The sequence below is a fragment of the Trichechus manatus genome, unplaced genomic scaffold, assembly GCF_000243295.1.
Source record: "Trichechus manatus latirostris isolate Lorelei unplaced genomic scaffold, TriManLat1.0 scaffold00144, whole genome shotgun sequence".
NCBI lineage: Eukaryota > Metazoa > Chordata > Mammalia > Sirenia > Trichechidae > Trichechus > Trichechus manatus.
Genome location: NW_004444080.1, coordinates 4,660,584 through 4,677,164, shown reverse-complemented (window position 1 = coordinate 4,677,164; position 16,581 = coordinate 4,660,584). Strand labels below are relative to the sequence as shown.

General features: G+C 34.6%; 1 protein-coding gene across 1 annotated transcript in view; it reads left to right on the top strand.

Moving 5' to 3' along the window:
- The window catches only part of COL11A1 (collagen type XI alpha 1 chain), a 235,940-nt gene that overhangs the window by 61,007 nt on the left and 158,352 nt on the right, over positions 1 to 16,581 (top strand). The window contains exon 5 of the mRNA XM_004385738.2: positions 13,888 to 14,016. Within this exon, the coding sequence (XP_004385795.1) occupies positions 13,888 to 14,016 (129 nt within the window). The remainder of the gene's footprint in view (positions 1 to 13,887; positions 14,017 to 16,581) is intronic.

Sequence of the window (16,581 nt, the reverse complement as noted above, 5' to 3'; positions counted from 1 at the left end):
AAATATATATATGTATATATGGAGCCCTGGTGGTGCAATAGTTAAGAGGTTGGCTGCTAACCAAAAGGTTGGCAGTTTGAATCCACCCGCCACCCCTTGGAAACCCTGTGAGGCAGTTCTACTCTGTCTTATAGGGTCACTATGAGTTGGAATCGGCTCGACAGCAATGGGTATGGTATGGGTATATGTATAGATATGCACATCTACACATAAATATGTATATATGCATGTATAAACATATATAACTACATGCATATACATACATATAAATAAATGCATGTATATACATACATGTGTGTATTCTAGAAAAATAAAAACAAAAAATTTTACCACATGTGCATTATTTTTTAGTTTAGAAAGGAGAGAATGCTATTCCTTGAAAATGTGATGATTCTTTTGCAATCCATGTGACATTCAGAAGAACGTAATCTATAGTTTTTATATTCTTTTCTTGCATTAACTTTACTTTCCTCCTCTAGATTCATTGTGCTATAGGCAAACGCTATAGTATAGAGCCAGTTGACAAGGCTTTTATGGCAAGGTAATTGCATCTAATCTACTTTAATCTTGGCTTTGTAGATCTCTAGAGAAGGAGAATGCCTTTTTCATGACTTGTATGCTACAAATGCCAAACTCACTTGGCAACTTCACCTTTTTCCAGCTTTGGACATTTTTTTTGACACTATTGAATCTAAATATTTACAGTTCATTCAACCTGTCAGGATGCTTTTGTTTATCTACAGACTGTCTTACCACATATGTCATATGATTAACATAAAACACTGTAAAATGCCTTCTGAGAAAATAGTACCTTGGGTTTTTCACTGAATTTTTCAGGTTCTTGCCAGTATTATATTTTATGGCTGATTAAACACCTGAAATAAGAATCTGTAGTGGAAAACTTGGCAGGATTTCATTTAACGCAGCCAGGTCCCTTGGTCGAATAGTAAGTACTTAGGAAACTTCTCAGTATTTTTCTCAAAATATGCTTTAAAAAATAACATTTGTATATGATAGGCAACTTTTTTGTGTGTTTCAGCAGCAGCTTCACTTGGTTCATTATATTTTCTGTAAAATTTAGTACAGAATTCCAGAATTTTTAGTCCTACGAAGGACTTTAGAAATGATCTCTCAATGTATTCATTTTACAAATGATAAATTAGGTGAAGTGACTTGCATAATTCCATGTAGTTAATGGCAAAACTAGAAAAATTCAGAGTCATGGTTGTTAAGTGAACACATTTGCAAATATTAAATGATGTCTCAAAATTTTCATTTTGAAACAGCAGAATGAAGAATTGTGCATTCTAACTTCTCTTTGTTATTTATGATTATTCATGTCTAATAATTCAAATGTGGCTATTTATTGTTCTCAGTTGATCAATTGGTGTTTGAGAATTGTCACCAATAAATGTTGAGAATTTATATTAATTTTCTCTAAGCATGCTTAAAATTAGTAGGCATAAGACAAATAATAGAGGTTCTTATTTATTTACTGAGAAAATATCAGAAAATTTTAATTTGCATGATAAATTGTGCATATTATTTCATGACATGTTAAATAAAATACATATATTTTCAGTTTGAAAACACTATAAATAGTATGGGCATTATAAGACTCATAATTCTCTGGATGGATATTTTGCTGCTTCTGCTTTATTTCATGTTTAACTGGAAAATAGAGTAGGTACTTCCTTTTTTCTCTTGGTGTTTCTGAACATATTACCATATGAGCTGTGCTTTTTAAGCACTTTTTGAATGAATGGATGAATGATTGAATGACATGACTAAATAACTTGAAGAAATGTAACAAAATCTGAGAGATGAGTAGAGAAATTTGAATTCAACAAAATCTATCACAAAAATGACTGAGTATTGCAATATTTCATATCAGTGAAATTTTTATTGATGGATGGATTTTTGACATTTTAATTTTAATCATTTTTTTCTGGTGATAATGAGACATTCTAGATGAACATATTTAGCATTTGATCAGCAATATTCATTTAAAAGTCAGGATATGGGGCAAACAAGAGGTGTACAAAAATACAAAAAAGGAACAGCTTAGAAATGTCCATTGTGGTCTCTGGAAAGCTCCAATATATTTCTGGGAATCTAGAAGACCTCTGTACATGTCCAGGAAAGACCTGAGAAGATCCTAATCTCTTATGTCTGGCTGACTTTGAGACTCTGCACAGCAAGAAATGAAGGCTAAGGCAGAGTTGTAAACTGTTGAAGTGTTGAAGTAATGCTCCAATACAGACAAAAGCCTCTTGGTTCAAAGTATTTAAGGAAGTCTGTGTCCAGTCATTTGCTGATCACAAAGCTAACTAAGCACAGACCTCAGTGGCCAAAGGCAATAAAGCACACGGATTTAGAGAATTACTTCAGGAGAGTCACTAAACAAATAAAGAGCAGCAACACTACAACAACAAAAAACAGAAACAACAGTTATTGGGTGGGATATCTGATTTCCATGATTGTCACAGTATATTATTTAAAATATTCAACTGTCAACAAAAATTTGAGACAGGCAAAGAAACAGTAAAGTATGACCTGTATCAAAAAAAAAGGGGGAAGCAATCTCTAGAAACTGTCCCTGTGAAACTCAGATACGGAACTTATTAGGCAAAGACTTTGAATCAGCAATTATGAATATGTTCAGAGAACTAAAGGAAACTATAAGAAAGTACAAGAATGATTTCTCATCTAATATAGAAAATCAGTAAAGAGAAAAATTATAACAAGAAACCAAATAGAAATTCTGGAATTGAAAAGTATAATAACTGAAATGAAAAATTTACTAAAGGAACTTAATAGCAGATTTGAGCTGAGAGAAGAAGGAATCAGTAAACTTTGAGATAGATCAATTGAGATTATCCAGTATGAATAACAGAAAGAGAAGACTATGAGGAAAAATTTACAGAGCTTCAGAGAACTGTGGGACACCATCAAGTATACTATCAAACATAATCAGAGTACTTGAAGGAGAGGAGAGAAAGGGGCAGAAAGAATATTCAAAGAAATAATTGCCAGAAACCTCTCAAATTTGATGAAGCACATGAATTTACACATTGAAGACAAACAAACAAACAAAAAAAAACTCCACATAGGGTAAACTTAAAGTGATGCACACGTAGACAAATCATAAATCAATCAATCAAAAGCCAAAGAGAGAATCATCAAAGCACCAAGAGATAAGTGACTTATACAGGGTATACTAATTAAGATTAAAAGCTTATTTCTCATCAGATACCTTGGAGACCAGAACACAGTGGGGTGACATATTTAAAGTACTGGAAAAAAAAAAAAAAGAAAAAGATTGTCAAACAAAAATTCTATATCAAACAAAACTATCCATCACAAAATGAAGGAGAAGTTAAGGCATTCCCAGATAAACTAAAACAGAATTGTCACTAGTAAATCTGCTCTACAAGAAATATAAAAGGAGTTCTTCAGACTGAAATGAAAGGACACTACTGAACAGTAAGTAAAACCCACACAAAGATATAAAGGGGACTAGTAAATGTAATTATGTAGGTAAACAAAAAAGACAGTGTATTTTTTTTTGTTTGTAGCACTTTTCTTCTTTCATCTGGTTTAAAATATGATTGAAGAAATCAGTAATTATAAAACTGTGTTGATGAACTTATGTAATTTGAATAACAATAGTAGCAAAGGAGAGGGGAGGAAATAGAAGCATACAGGAGCAAATTTTTACATAATATTGAAATTTTGTATAGTATTGAAAATTGGTATTGATCTGAAAAAAGCTGAGCAACTAAGAAAATAACTAAAAATCATAGTAAAAGAAACTGCAAGAGAATAAAAATGGTGCACTAAAAAAAATCAGTTTAACACAAAAGAAGTCAGTACTTGAGGAATAAAGTAACAAAAAAGATATGACATATAGAAAAAAGATATAAGACATATAGAAAAGATACAGCACAATAGCTAGTAAGCAGAAATAACCCAAATCCCCAACAACTGATGGCTAGATAAACAAAAGGTGGAATATCCATACAAAGGAATATTTGTTGGCAATAAAAAGGAATGAAGTACTGGGGGCAGGGCCAAGATGGTGGAGTAGTCAGATGCTTCTTATGTCCCTCTTACAACAAAGACCTGAAAAAACAAGTAAATTGATTGTATATGACTATCTAGGAGCTCTGAACATCAAAGGCAAAGTTGAGGAATTGGACTGAGTGGCAGGGGGAGGGAGAGACGTTTCAGAAGCAGCGAGCAGTTGCCAGACCTGACCTGGCAGGAGCCGCGGCCCTTCAGCCTGGATCAGCTCAGGGTGCGCAGTGAGGCGGGCAAGCAGGCGCTCAGGAGACATTTTCCACATCAGGAGAGATCCAGTGGCAGAGTCTACAAGGCCATCCAGAACCAGTGAAAAGCAGCACTCAAGTGGCTGAAGATAAGTACTTGCGTGTGGCCTACCGCAGGGATTAAAAAAAAAAACACCCCTTTTGGGAAAAACTTCTCTCTCATTTACCTCCCCCCTCCCCGTTCTGCACTGGGTCCCGGCTGGCTTCAGCAATTGATAAGTCCCCTGGGCCGGAAGTAGGACCCTTAAAGCACCCTGAGTCATTCTCCCAGCCTTGGAGAGGGAACAAATTAACAAATAGGGAAAAAATAAGCTACCCGCTCCCCTAAGCCCCCTCAGGGTTGGCACAGCTCTTCTGCCTAAGCACAGGCATAAGGGTTCTGCAGTCTTTGAATGCCTTTCACCCCTGCATAGACTTGTGTGGACCCATTTCAACAGCGTAAGCCCTCACTACCACAGTACAACAGGGTAAATACCTGAACTCTAACTGAAACTGTTTCAGCTGTGAAGTGGAAGGTTTGTGACATTTGACAGTGTTCTGTCCATTAAGCAGGCTCGTTACCTGCCCACATCAGGGGCTTGAGGACTGGTAGCTCCACCCACACCACCTAGCCACCTATGACAGGGGTTCAAGAATAAGTGGTGCCCCCAGTCTTTACAGCCAACAGCATAGGGTGCTCATAGTCTGGCTGCAAAACTCACCTACCTACTCACTCCAGGGACTGGGGACACACTTTCCTTTCAGACACTCAGGGGCAGCTGTCAGCCCCCTGCCTTGCTCAGCACGTGACACCCTACTGCAGCCAGATACCTGTGCCTACACCAATCACCCATGCCTCTCTAGGTCTGTAGGTGAGAGCTTACACCACACACTTGGTGACTGACTACCTTGACACCTGACCTGAATCCATACAAGAAAATTTAATGGATTCCTTGGCTCACATACTTAGTAACAGATCTAACTACTCGGTGACAGGATGTTAGAGCCTCAAAGGCAACAATAATCAAACTAGTGCACAGAAGCAGCCTGTTTGGTCATATCAAAACAAAACAAAACAAGAAGCTAGGACACAGTAAGCAAATATAAAATAAAAAAATTACAATAACTTATTAATGGCTTGGAGACAACAGTCAATATCAAAAGAGGCAGACCATGATGGCTTCAGCAAGCTGCCAAAATAAAGAATCAGTAAATTTTCTGGAGGAAGAGAATTTCTTGGAATTACCAGAGCCAGAATACAAAAGATAAATATACAGAACTCTTCAAGAAATTAGGAAGGAAATTTTACAAAACACAGAGAAAGCCAAAGAACATACAGACAGAACAGTAGCGGAACTTTAAAAGGTTATTCAAGAGCATAATGACAAATTTAATAGGCTGCAAGAATCCATAGAGAGACAGCAATCAGAAATCTAGAAGATTAACAATAAAATTTCAGAATTAAACAACTCAATAAAAAGTCATAGGAGCAGAATTGAGGCAATGAAAGTCAGAATTAGTGAGACTGAAGATAAAGCACTTGACAACAACTTATTTGAGGAAAAATCAGATAAAGGAATTTTAAAAAATGAAGAAACTCTAAGAGTTATGTGGGACTTTATCAAGAGAAATAACTTACGAGTGATTGGAGTACCAGAACGGGGGGTGGGGGGATAACAGAAAATACAGAGAGAATTGTTGAAGATTTGTTGACAGAAAACTTCCCTGATATCATGAAAGATGACAAGATATCTATCCAAGATGCTCATCGAACACCACATAAGGTAGATCCCAAAAGAAAGTCACCAAGACATATAATCAAATTTGCCAAAACCAAAGATGAGAGAATTTTAAGAGTGGCTAGGGATAAACGAAAAGTCACCTACAAAGGAGAGTCAGTAAGAATAAGCTTGAACTACTCAGCAGAAACCATGAAGGCAAGAAGGCAATGGGATGACATATATAAAGGCATGAAGGAAAAAAAATGCCAGCCAAGAGTTATATATCAGCAAAACGGTTTCTCAAATATGATGGTGAAATTAGGGCATTTCCAGATAAACAGAAGTTTAGGGAATTTGCAAAATGTAAACCAAAATTACAAGAAATACTAAAGGAAATCCTCCAGTTAGAAAATCAATAACATCAGATAACAACTCAAAACTACAACATGTGACAGAGCAACCAGATATCGACTCAGATAGGGAAGTCACAAAAATGAATCAAAGCTAAAACTCTGAAAATAGGGAAACAGAGATATCAATTTGTAAAAGATGACAACATTAAAATAAAAAAAGAGGGAATAATAAATGTAGCTATAGATTTTCATATGGAGAGGAAGTCAAGGCAATATAAAGAAATAAAAGACTGGTTTAAACTTAAGAAAATAAGAGTAAATATTAAGGTAACCATAAAGGAAACTAACAATCCTCCCCATCAAAATAAAAAACAAGAAAAATGTAAAGGCTCAGCAAATACAAAATCAACAACAATGAAAAAGATAAAAGAAAATACATAAAGAAAAATGACAGCACAGAAGATTAAATAGAACAAAAAAACTGTCAACAACACAAAAAAAAGACATCAGAATGACAGTATTAAACTCATACCTATCAATAATTACACTGAATGTAAATGGACTAAATGCACCAATAAAGGACAGAGAGTGGCAGATTGTATAAAAAAACCTGATCCCATGATCCGTCTATATGCTGCCTAAAAGAGATGCACCTTAAAGACACAAACAGGCTAAATCTCAAAGGATTAAAAAAAAATATCAAGCAAACAATGCTCACAAAAGAGAAGGAGTGGCAATATTAATCTCTGACAAAATAGACTTTAAAGTAAAATCCACCACAAAGAATAAAGAAGGACACTATATAATGATTAAAGAGTCAATAAACCAGGAGCACATAACTATAATAAATATTTATGCACCTAATGACAGGGCTCTAAAATACGTAAAACAAACTCTAACAGCATTGGAAAGAGCGATAGATAGCTCCACAATAATAGTAGGAGACTTCAGCACTCCACTATCAGTGAAGAACAGAACATCCAGAAAGAAGCTCAATGATGACACGGAAGATCTAAATGTTACAATCAACCAACTTGATCTCATGGACATATACCGAACACTACACCCAACAGCAGCTAAGTATACTTTGTTTTCCAATGCACATGGAACATTCTTCAGATTAGACCACATACTAGACAACGAAGCAAGCCTTAACAGAATCCAAAGCATTGAAATATTACAAAGCATCTTTTCTGACCATAAAGCCATAAAAGTGGAAATCAATAACAGAAAAAACAAGGAAAAAAAATCAAACACGTGGAAACTGAACAACACCTTGCTCAAAAACTACTGGGTTATAGAAGAATTTAAGGATGGAATAAAGAAATTCATAGAATCAAACGAGAATGAAAACACATCCTACAAGAACCTTCGCGACACAGCAAAAGCAGTGCTCAGAGGTCAGTTTATAGCAATAAATGCACACATCCAAAAAGAAGAAAGGGCGAAAATCAAAACATTAACCCTACAACTGGAACAAGTAGAAAGAGAGCAGCAAAAGAAACCCTAGGACGCCAAGAGAAAGGAAATATAAGAATTAGAGCAGAATTAAATGAAATGGAGAATAGAAAAACAATTGAATGAGTTAACAAGACCAAAAGCTTGTTCTTTGAAAAGATAAACAAAATTTGTATACCATTGGCCAAGGTGACAAAAGGAAAACAGGAGAGGAAGCAAATAACCTGTATAAGAAATTAGGTGGGTGATATCACAACAGACTCAACTGAAATTACAAGAATCAGAATACTATGAAAAATTGTACTGTAACAAATCTGAAAACCTAGAGGACATGGATAAATTTCTAGCAACTCGCTACCTACATAAACTAACACAATTAGAGGTAGAACAACTAAATAAACCTATAACAAAAGAAGAGATTGAAAAGGTAATTAAAAAACTCCCAACAAAAAAAAACAAAAAAAACAAAAAACCCTGGCCCAGATGGTTTCACTGGAGAATTCTACCAAACTTTCAGAGAAGAGTTAACACCACTACTACTAAAGGTATTTCAGAGCATAGAAAAGGATGGAATACTACCAAACTTATTCTATGAGGCCAGCATAACCCTGATACCAAAACTGGGTAAAAGCACCACAAAAAAAGAAAATTACAGACCAGTATCCCTCATGAACGCTGACACAAAAATTCTCAACAAAATTCTAGCCAACAGAATTCAACAATGTATCAAAAATCAATTCATCATGATCAAGTGGGATTTATACCAGGTATGCAGGGATGGTTCAACACTGGAAAAACAATCAATGTAATCCATCACATAAATAAAACAAAAGAGAAGAACCATATGATCTTATCAATCGATGCAGAAAAGGCATTTGACAAAGTCCAACCCCCTTTCATGATAAAAGCTCTTAGCAAAATAGGAATAGAAGGGAAATTCCTCAGCATAATTAAGGGCGTTTATACAAAGCCAACAGTCAACATCATCCCAAATGGAGAGAGTTTGAAAACATTCCCCTTGAGAACAGGAACCAGACAAAGACACCCTTTATCACTACTCTTGTTCAACATTGTGCTGGAGGTCCTAGCCAGAGCAATTAGGCTAGAAAAAGAAATAAAGGGCATCCAAATTGGTAGGGAAGAAGTAAAAGTATTTTTATTTGCAGATGATACGATCTTATACACAGAAAACCCCAAAGAATTCACAAGAAAACTACTGGAACTAATAGAAGATTTCAGCAAAATATCAGGATACAAGATAAACATACAAAAATCAGTTGCATTCCTCTACACCAACAAAGAGAGCCTTGAAGAGGAAATTACCAAATCAATACCATTTACAATAGCCCCCAAGAAGATAAAATACTTAGGAATAAATCTAACCAGAGATATAAAAGACCTATACAATGAAAACTACAAGACACTACTGCACGAAACCAAAAGAGAGCTGTGTAAGTGGAAAAACATATCTTGCTCATGGATAGGAAGACTCAACATTTTGAAAATGTCAGTTCTACCCAAAGCAGTCTACAGATACAATGCAATTCTGATCCAAATTCCAACGGCAGTTTTTAGTGAGATGGAGAAACAAATCCAACTTCATATGGAAAGGGAAGAGGCCCCAGATAAGTAAAGCATTACTGAAGAAGAACAAAGTGGGAGGCCTCACACTACCTGATTTTAGAACCTATTATACTTCCATGGTATTCAAAACAGCCTGGTACTGGTACAACAGATACATAGACCAGTGGAACAAATTTGAGAATGCAGACGTAAATTCATCCACCTATGAGCAGCTGATATTTGATAAAGGCCCGAAGTCCATTAATTGGAGAAAAGACAGTCTCTTTAACAAGTGGTGCTGGCATAACTGGATATCCATCTGCAGAAAAATGAAACAAGACCCATACTTCACACCATGTACAAAAACTAACTCAAAATGGATGAAAGACCTAAATATAAAATTGAAAATGATAAAGATCATGGAAGAAAAAATAGGTACAATGCTAGTGTATGGCATAAACAGAATACAAACCATAAGTAACAATGCATAAACACCAGAAGAGACACTAGATAACTGGGAGCTCCTAAAAAATCAAACACTTATGCTCATCAAAAGACTTCAACAAAAAGGTGAAAAGACAACCTACAGACTGGAAAAAAATTTTTGGCTATGACAAATCCAATCAGCGTCTAATCTTTAAAATCTACAAGATACTGCAAAACCTCAGCAACAAAAGGAGAAATAACCCAGTTAAAAAATGGACAAAGGATATGAACAGGCACTTTGCCAAAGAAGACATTCAGGTGGCTAACAGAAACATGAGGAAATGTTCACGATCATTAGCCCTTAGAGAAATGCAAATCAAAACTACAAGGAGATACCATCTTACCCCAACAAGGCTATCATTATGCAAAAAACACAAAATAATAAATTTTGGAGAGATTGTGAAGAGGCTGGAACACTTAGAAACTGTTGTTGGGAATGTAAAATGGTACAACTACTTTGGAAATCAATTTGGCACTTCCTTAAAAAACTAGAAATAGAAGTAACATATGCTCCAGCAATCCCACTCCTTGGAATATATCCTAGAGAATTAAGAGCTGTCACATGAATAGATCTATGCATACCCATGTTCATCGTAGCACTTTTCACAATAGTAAAAAGATGGAAACAACCTAGGTGCCCGTCAATGAACAAATGGATAAACAAATTATGGTATATTCACACAATGGAATACTACAAAATGATAAAGAACAACAATGAATCTGTGAAACATCTTATAACATGGAGGAATCTGGAAGGTGTTATGATGAGAGAACTCAGTCAGTCGCAAAAGGACAAATATTGTATAAGACCACTATTATAAAAACTCAAGAGAAAGTTTAAACACAGAAGGCAACATTCTTTGATGGTTACGAGGGTGGAGAGGGAGGGGGAAAGGGTTACTGGCTAAGTAGAAAGTAGACAGGAATTATCTTTGATGAAGGGAAGGACAGCACACACTACAGGGGAAGTCAGCACAACTGGACTAAACCAAAGCTGAGAAATTTCCTGAATACAACCAAACACCTCAAGGGACAGAGTAGCAGGGGTGGGGGTCTGGGGACCTTGCTTTAGGGGACATCTAGGTCAATTGGTATAATAAAGTTTTTTAAGAAAATATTCAGCATTCCACTTTGGTGAGTGGTGTCTGGGATCTTAAAAGTTAGTGACTGGCCATCTAAGATGCATCTATTGGTCCCCACCCATGTGGAGCAAAGGAGAATGAATAACATCATGGACACAATGAAAGTATTAGCCCAAGAGACAGAAAGGGCCACATAAACCAAAGCCTTCATCAGCTTGAGACCAGAAGAACTAGATGGTGCCCGGCTACCACCAATGACCACCCTGACAGGGAACACAACAGAGAGTCCTTGATGGAGCAGGAGAAAAGTGGGGTGCAGAACTCAAATTCTAGTTAAAAGACCAGACTTAATCGTTTGATTGAGACTGGAGGGACCCTGGAAGGTGTGACTCCCAGGCTCTCCGTTAGCCCAAAACTGAAACCATTCCCCAGGCCAACTCTTCAGACAAGGATTAGACTGGACTATGGGACATAAAATGATACTTGTGAAGAGTGTGCTTCTTAGCTGAGGTAGATACATGAGATTATATGAGCAGCTCTCGTCCGGAGGTGAGATGAGAAGGCAGAGAGGGTCAGGAGCTGGTTGAATGGACATGGGAAATCCAGGGTGGAAAAGAAGAGTGTGCTGTCACAGTATAGGGAGAGCAGGTAGGGTCAGAAAACAATATATGTATAAATTTTTGTATGGGAGACTAACTTGAATTGTAAACTTTCACTTAAAGTACAAGAATAAAAGGAAAAAAAAAAGGAATGAAGTACTGATTCATGCTTCAACTTGGATGACTATAAAAACTTTATGCTAAGTAGAGACTTGGGTTTGATTCCCAGCTAGTGTACCTCCTATGCAGCCACCACCTGTCTCTCAGTGGTAGAGTGTGTATTGCTCTGATGCTGAACAGGTTTTGGTGGAGGTTTCAGACTAAGACAGACTAGGCAGAAAGGCCTGATAATCTACTGCCGAAAATCAGCTAGGGAACCCTGTAGATCACAACAGTCCGATCTGCAATCAAACATGGAGATGATGCAGGTCCGGACAGTGTTTGTTTCCATTGTGCGTGGGGTCGCCATGAGTAGGAGACCAACTCAACAGCAACTAACAACATGTGAAAGAAGCTAGTCAAAAAAGGCTACACATTGTATGGTACCATGTGGTATCATTGATTTTAAATATCCAGAATAGGCAAATCCATAGAAACCAAACACAGATTGGTGGTTGTAGAGGCTGGGGAAGGGAAGTGACTGCCAGTAGTTATGGGGTTTCTTTTTGTGGTGATGAAAATTTTCTGAAATTAGATAGTGGTGATAGTTTTACAACTCTGTGAAATGTACTAAAAGCCAACATGAAAACAGTGAATTTTATGATATGTAAATTATATCAGTAAGGTTTTTTTTTAAGAAGAGAATGTAGGAATGGATATAGTAATTTATGATCCATGTGAATAAATGCTGACTCTAACGATAAGAATGAAAAGTGACTTTTAGAAAGAAGAAAGAACAATGCAAATAAAAATAATCACCCACCTCACAAGTATATAATAAAAGATTGCTGCTAGAATTAAATCGTTTATACTCCTTTTGTTGCACTTCTCATAGCACTTTGCTTGTGTCTTTTTCAAGTTACGTATTTTATTTTGCCTTTTATTAAAGCTTAAATATTCCTAACCACTGGATTGCACTCTCCAAGGGCAAGGATTACATCAAATTTGTTTTTACTTCCACAGTACTATGTTCAATGCTTTGTGTATAATAATTTCTCAGTAAAATTTGTCGATGAATAAATAAATGCTGTGGTATAAATGTGTTATGGATCCTTTCCTAGTACTCAATTTTAGAGATTTTACAGTTTATACCTATATTTTCCTGTAGGCCCTGAACAATTCCTGTTGATAGGATTTATAGATAGCTGGAAGTACTTAGAAATTATTCAAAATGGAGTCAGGAGATCTTTTGTGAATCAGACTTATGTGCTCAAACTTAGGGGGATCTGAATCTCCAAGTCAAATGAGTATCAGTACAGACATTCCTCAGGGCCTGGGTGTAATTCTCAATTAATAAGACGATGACCAGATTTATATCAGACTAGTTTCATTTTGAACATATATCATGTTTCCCATGTGGAAACAGTCATATTGCCTCAAGAGCAGAATATTAGAATTGTCCCCTTGTTTACAGTTTCCAGAAGCACTTGGAAGTAAAATTCTTAAGAAAATTGTATTATTAAATATTTCTAATCTTTGTCTTTGTATTAAAATCATACAAATTTCTAAATAAGTGAGGTTTTCAGATGCTTAGATGCTCCATTTTTTCTTAATAAAAATGCACAAAACCCATACTTTTTTACTTATACTTTTCTTTTTTCTGGTTCTCTGCATTTATCATTCATCTTTGTAGTTAGGAATTTTCACTTTTGTTACTGATTCCTCTAACAGAATATAATAAATGAATCTATATTTTTTCTTAAAAATCCTCACATGAATTTGCCTAACAGTAATAATTCAGTTTAAGTTAATTGTGCCTCTTCAGTTACTTAATATTGGAATAACATTACTGTCTATATATTTATACTTTTAAAAGTTTATTTAGTTTTTTCCCAAACCAATTTCTTAAATTTTATTTGTCCTGTTCGATCCACAGTAAGCTGTGAATGCATGGAATTGAGTTTTAACAAACGCATGCATATAGTGTAGATTTTTCGAACCACAAAAGAACATAGAATAACAGCTTAAAATTAACAGGTAATTTTCAAAATATGTGTGAGTTTCTTAGTCTTATTAGACTATTCTTAACATTGAACTATAAGTTAGTTTTTTTTCCTTTACGTATTTAAACATAAACTACATATTGTCAGGTAAAGTTTGCTCTAGGTACATGTGTATTTGGATATGCTGACCACATCCATGTTTGTTTCTTGCAGGGGGACATCCAGCAGTTGTTGATCTCAGGTGACCCCAAAGCAGCGTATGACTACTGTGAGCATTACAGTCCAGACTGTGACTCTTCAGCGCCCAAGGCTGCACAGGCTCAGGAACCTCAGATAGATGAGGTGAGGAGCACAATGTCAGGCAGTTTTTCTCATTTCAGTGTTAAGGAATAGCCTTGTCTTTAAAAAATATATATGCTTACTTATTCAGTTTTAATTAAACTGTACTTTTTATTTAATAGTATCCTAATATTCTAAAAAGAATGATTTGAAGATTTTCTTTTTTCTCTTTTCCTCTTGTTTAAATAGATTGTTACTTGAAGTTATTAAGGTTTAGTTTGTTACTGGAAGTTATTAAAAACAGAGATAACTCACTTATATACTGTGTATATAAGCATATGCCATTTTTGGGGGGTGTGAAAAAAAAATTTTTTAAAGTTATATTTATGCCCTCAGCATTTAAATAATTAAAACTGCTTAAAGATAATGACTACATGTCTTCCAGCGTACTTGCCATTTCCTCAGGCTTTTGACAATTCATGAAGATTAAAAAGTGACATTATTTTCACTTCATTTGAAATTCAAGTGTGAACGCATTCTTCTAGAGTACTTTTTTTTAATAAGCAAAATCACCATAATGAAATTTGACTGTATTCTCCTTCAGACTAAAGATACATATATCTATGTCAGATCTAATTATCTCAATAAACAAAAAATATAGTACAGTGTAGCCTTTATCCAGAATTCTAGGTAAATACCTTTGATGTGGGATTTTCTGGAAATTAAAATGCAGCTAGACTGGAAGAGATTTTAGGCTTTGGTTGGAAACAAGACTATACTTTTAGATTTTATTTTTTTCCAAAATGGAGAATATTAAATTTTAGAAGGGTCAGTGTATGAAAATGTCAGAACTGTCCTTATGTTTGAAAGCAGCTCTAATAGCATTTTTCTTCTCTTCTAAATATACTATAAGGTGTCACCTTTTGAATTTTACTATCTAGAATAGGATAAGATCTTGTGTCATAATTTATTGTTGTTATTTATGCATATGAATCCAATTTGGATTTTACAATTCAAATATTTGAAATAAAATTTTTGACATCATTTTTTCAGATATGATGTGAATTCTGTTGCACTGATCTTTTCCATGAAGTAATATTATTACTTTTTAAAGCAGGGTAAAATATCACGATGCCAACAGGAAGGAAAATAAGAGAGAGGAAAGGGAAATTACCTGGATATTTGTGTTTGTTTCACAGTTCTGAAGTGCTTCATTCTTTTCATTTCCTCATGATCATTTAAAATGGTTTTTTATGAATTCCAAGAAGATAGCTAAAATGCCCAACAGGTTCAGTGCTTTTATATCTGAGAGGTTATGTGGTGTTTTAATATTAAAATAGATAGCATTACAATGTACGTGTTCATGATGGATGACGTTTATTTTATTCTGTTTTGAAAAAGATAAGGCTTATTCTTTTGAATAACAGATATGGCTCTGATTTTTGGAAGAATGAAGGTATGCATTCTTAATACATCATCATGAGATGTTTTATTCCTATGTTTTAATGAGGTTACTTGAGGCAAGCTGAGTTATTTTAAAGCAAAATAATTCATTTTCTAATCTTAAATTCAGTTAGAAGTAGACTTACCTTTTTTATTTTAGTTGTTGATGTGTATATCTAACATGCTGTTGAGAAGCCAAACTTGCTTTCAATAGAAGCATTTGATGGGGAAAATAGCACACTTCTATAATAGACACTGCCTGGAAATCTACTTGGGTAATTCAGTAATAGAAATCATTTTTTACTAGTTTCTATATTGAATGTGTCACAATGAAAAGTTTTTTTTTTTTTTTTTTAAGAATAGTTCTCTATTTTTTCCCTAGCTTCAAATTACAGTCATACTTCAATAGTGAGATTCCCTTCTCTAGTAGTATATATATACACATATGTATATACATATATATGTACACATATATATATAATTTAATTTACCATATATATGTATATATATAAGTTAATTAAATTAGCAAGGAACCCTCAAATTAATTTTGAACTGTATGCGTTATATGTCATTGTATTACAAATTTGGATTTCAATAATTAATCTATAAATGTTCTATCTATCTGAGATAGGAATGCAGTATTATTTGCCAGTAAATACAGAACATAAAGTGCAATATAGACTGTCAAACATACATGTTGTGCTTTATGCTTCTTAATTTTCCATTAATAAATTTGTGATATTGGAAATTTATTATTCTAATTTAGACTAATGAATATAGAAATTCTTTTATAAGTTTGAGTATGATTTTTCCAACCTGTAACTTTTACTAGTTTGCATCCTCTGAATAACATAGTCTAATCCATTTTTAAAATTCAGTCGGTTACATGCTTGGCAAAGCATTGCATTAACTTCATATATTGAAGAGTGAGAGATGTATAATGTAGACAGATTAAAATTTAGTAATACCATCATCAAAAGTTAATTCTATTTGAAGCTATACATTAAAATTTAAATAAAAGAGTAACCAATATTAAAATTATGATTTTTCATCAAGTAAAATTATCTTCCTAACTTGCAAGTAGTTTAGTTTATATATGGCCCTTTCTTAATGTTTTACACATATGTAATGCTTTATCTGTAGTAACAATTAACATTCTTTTTTACAAAGGATGAAAAGGAAAAT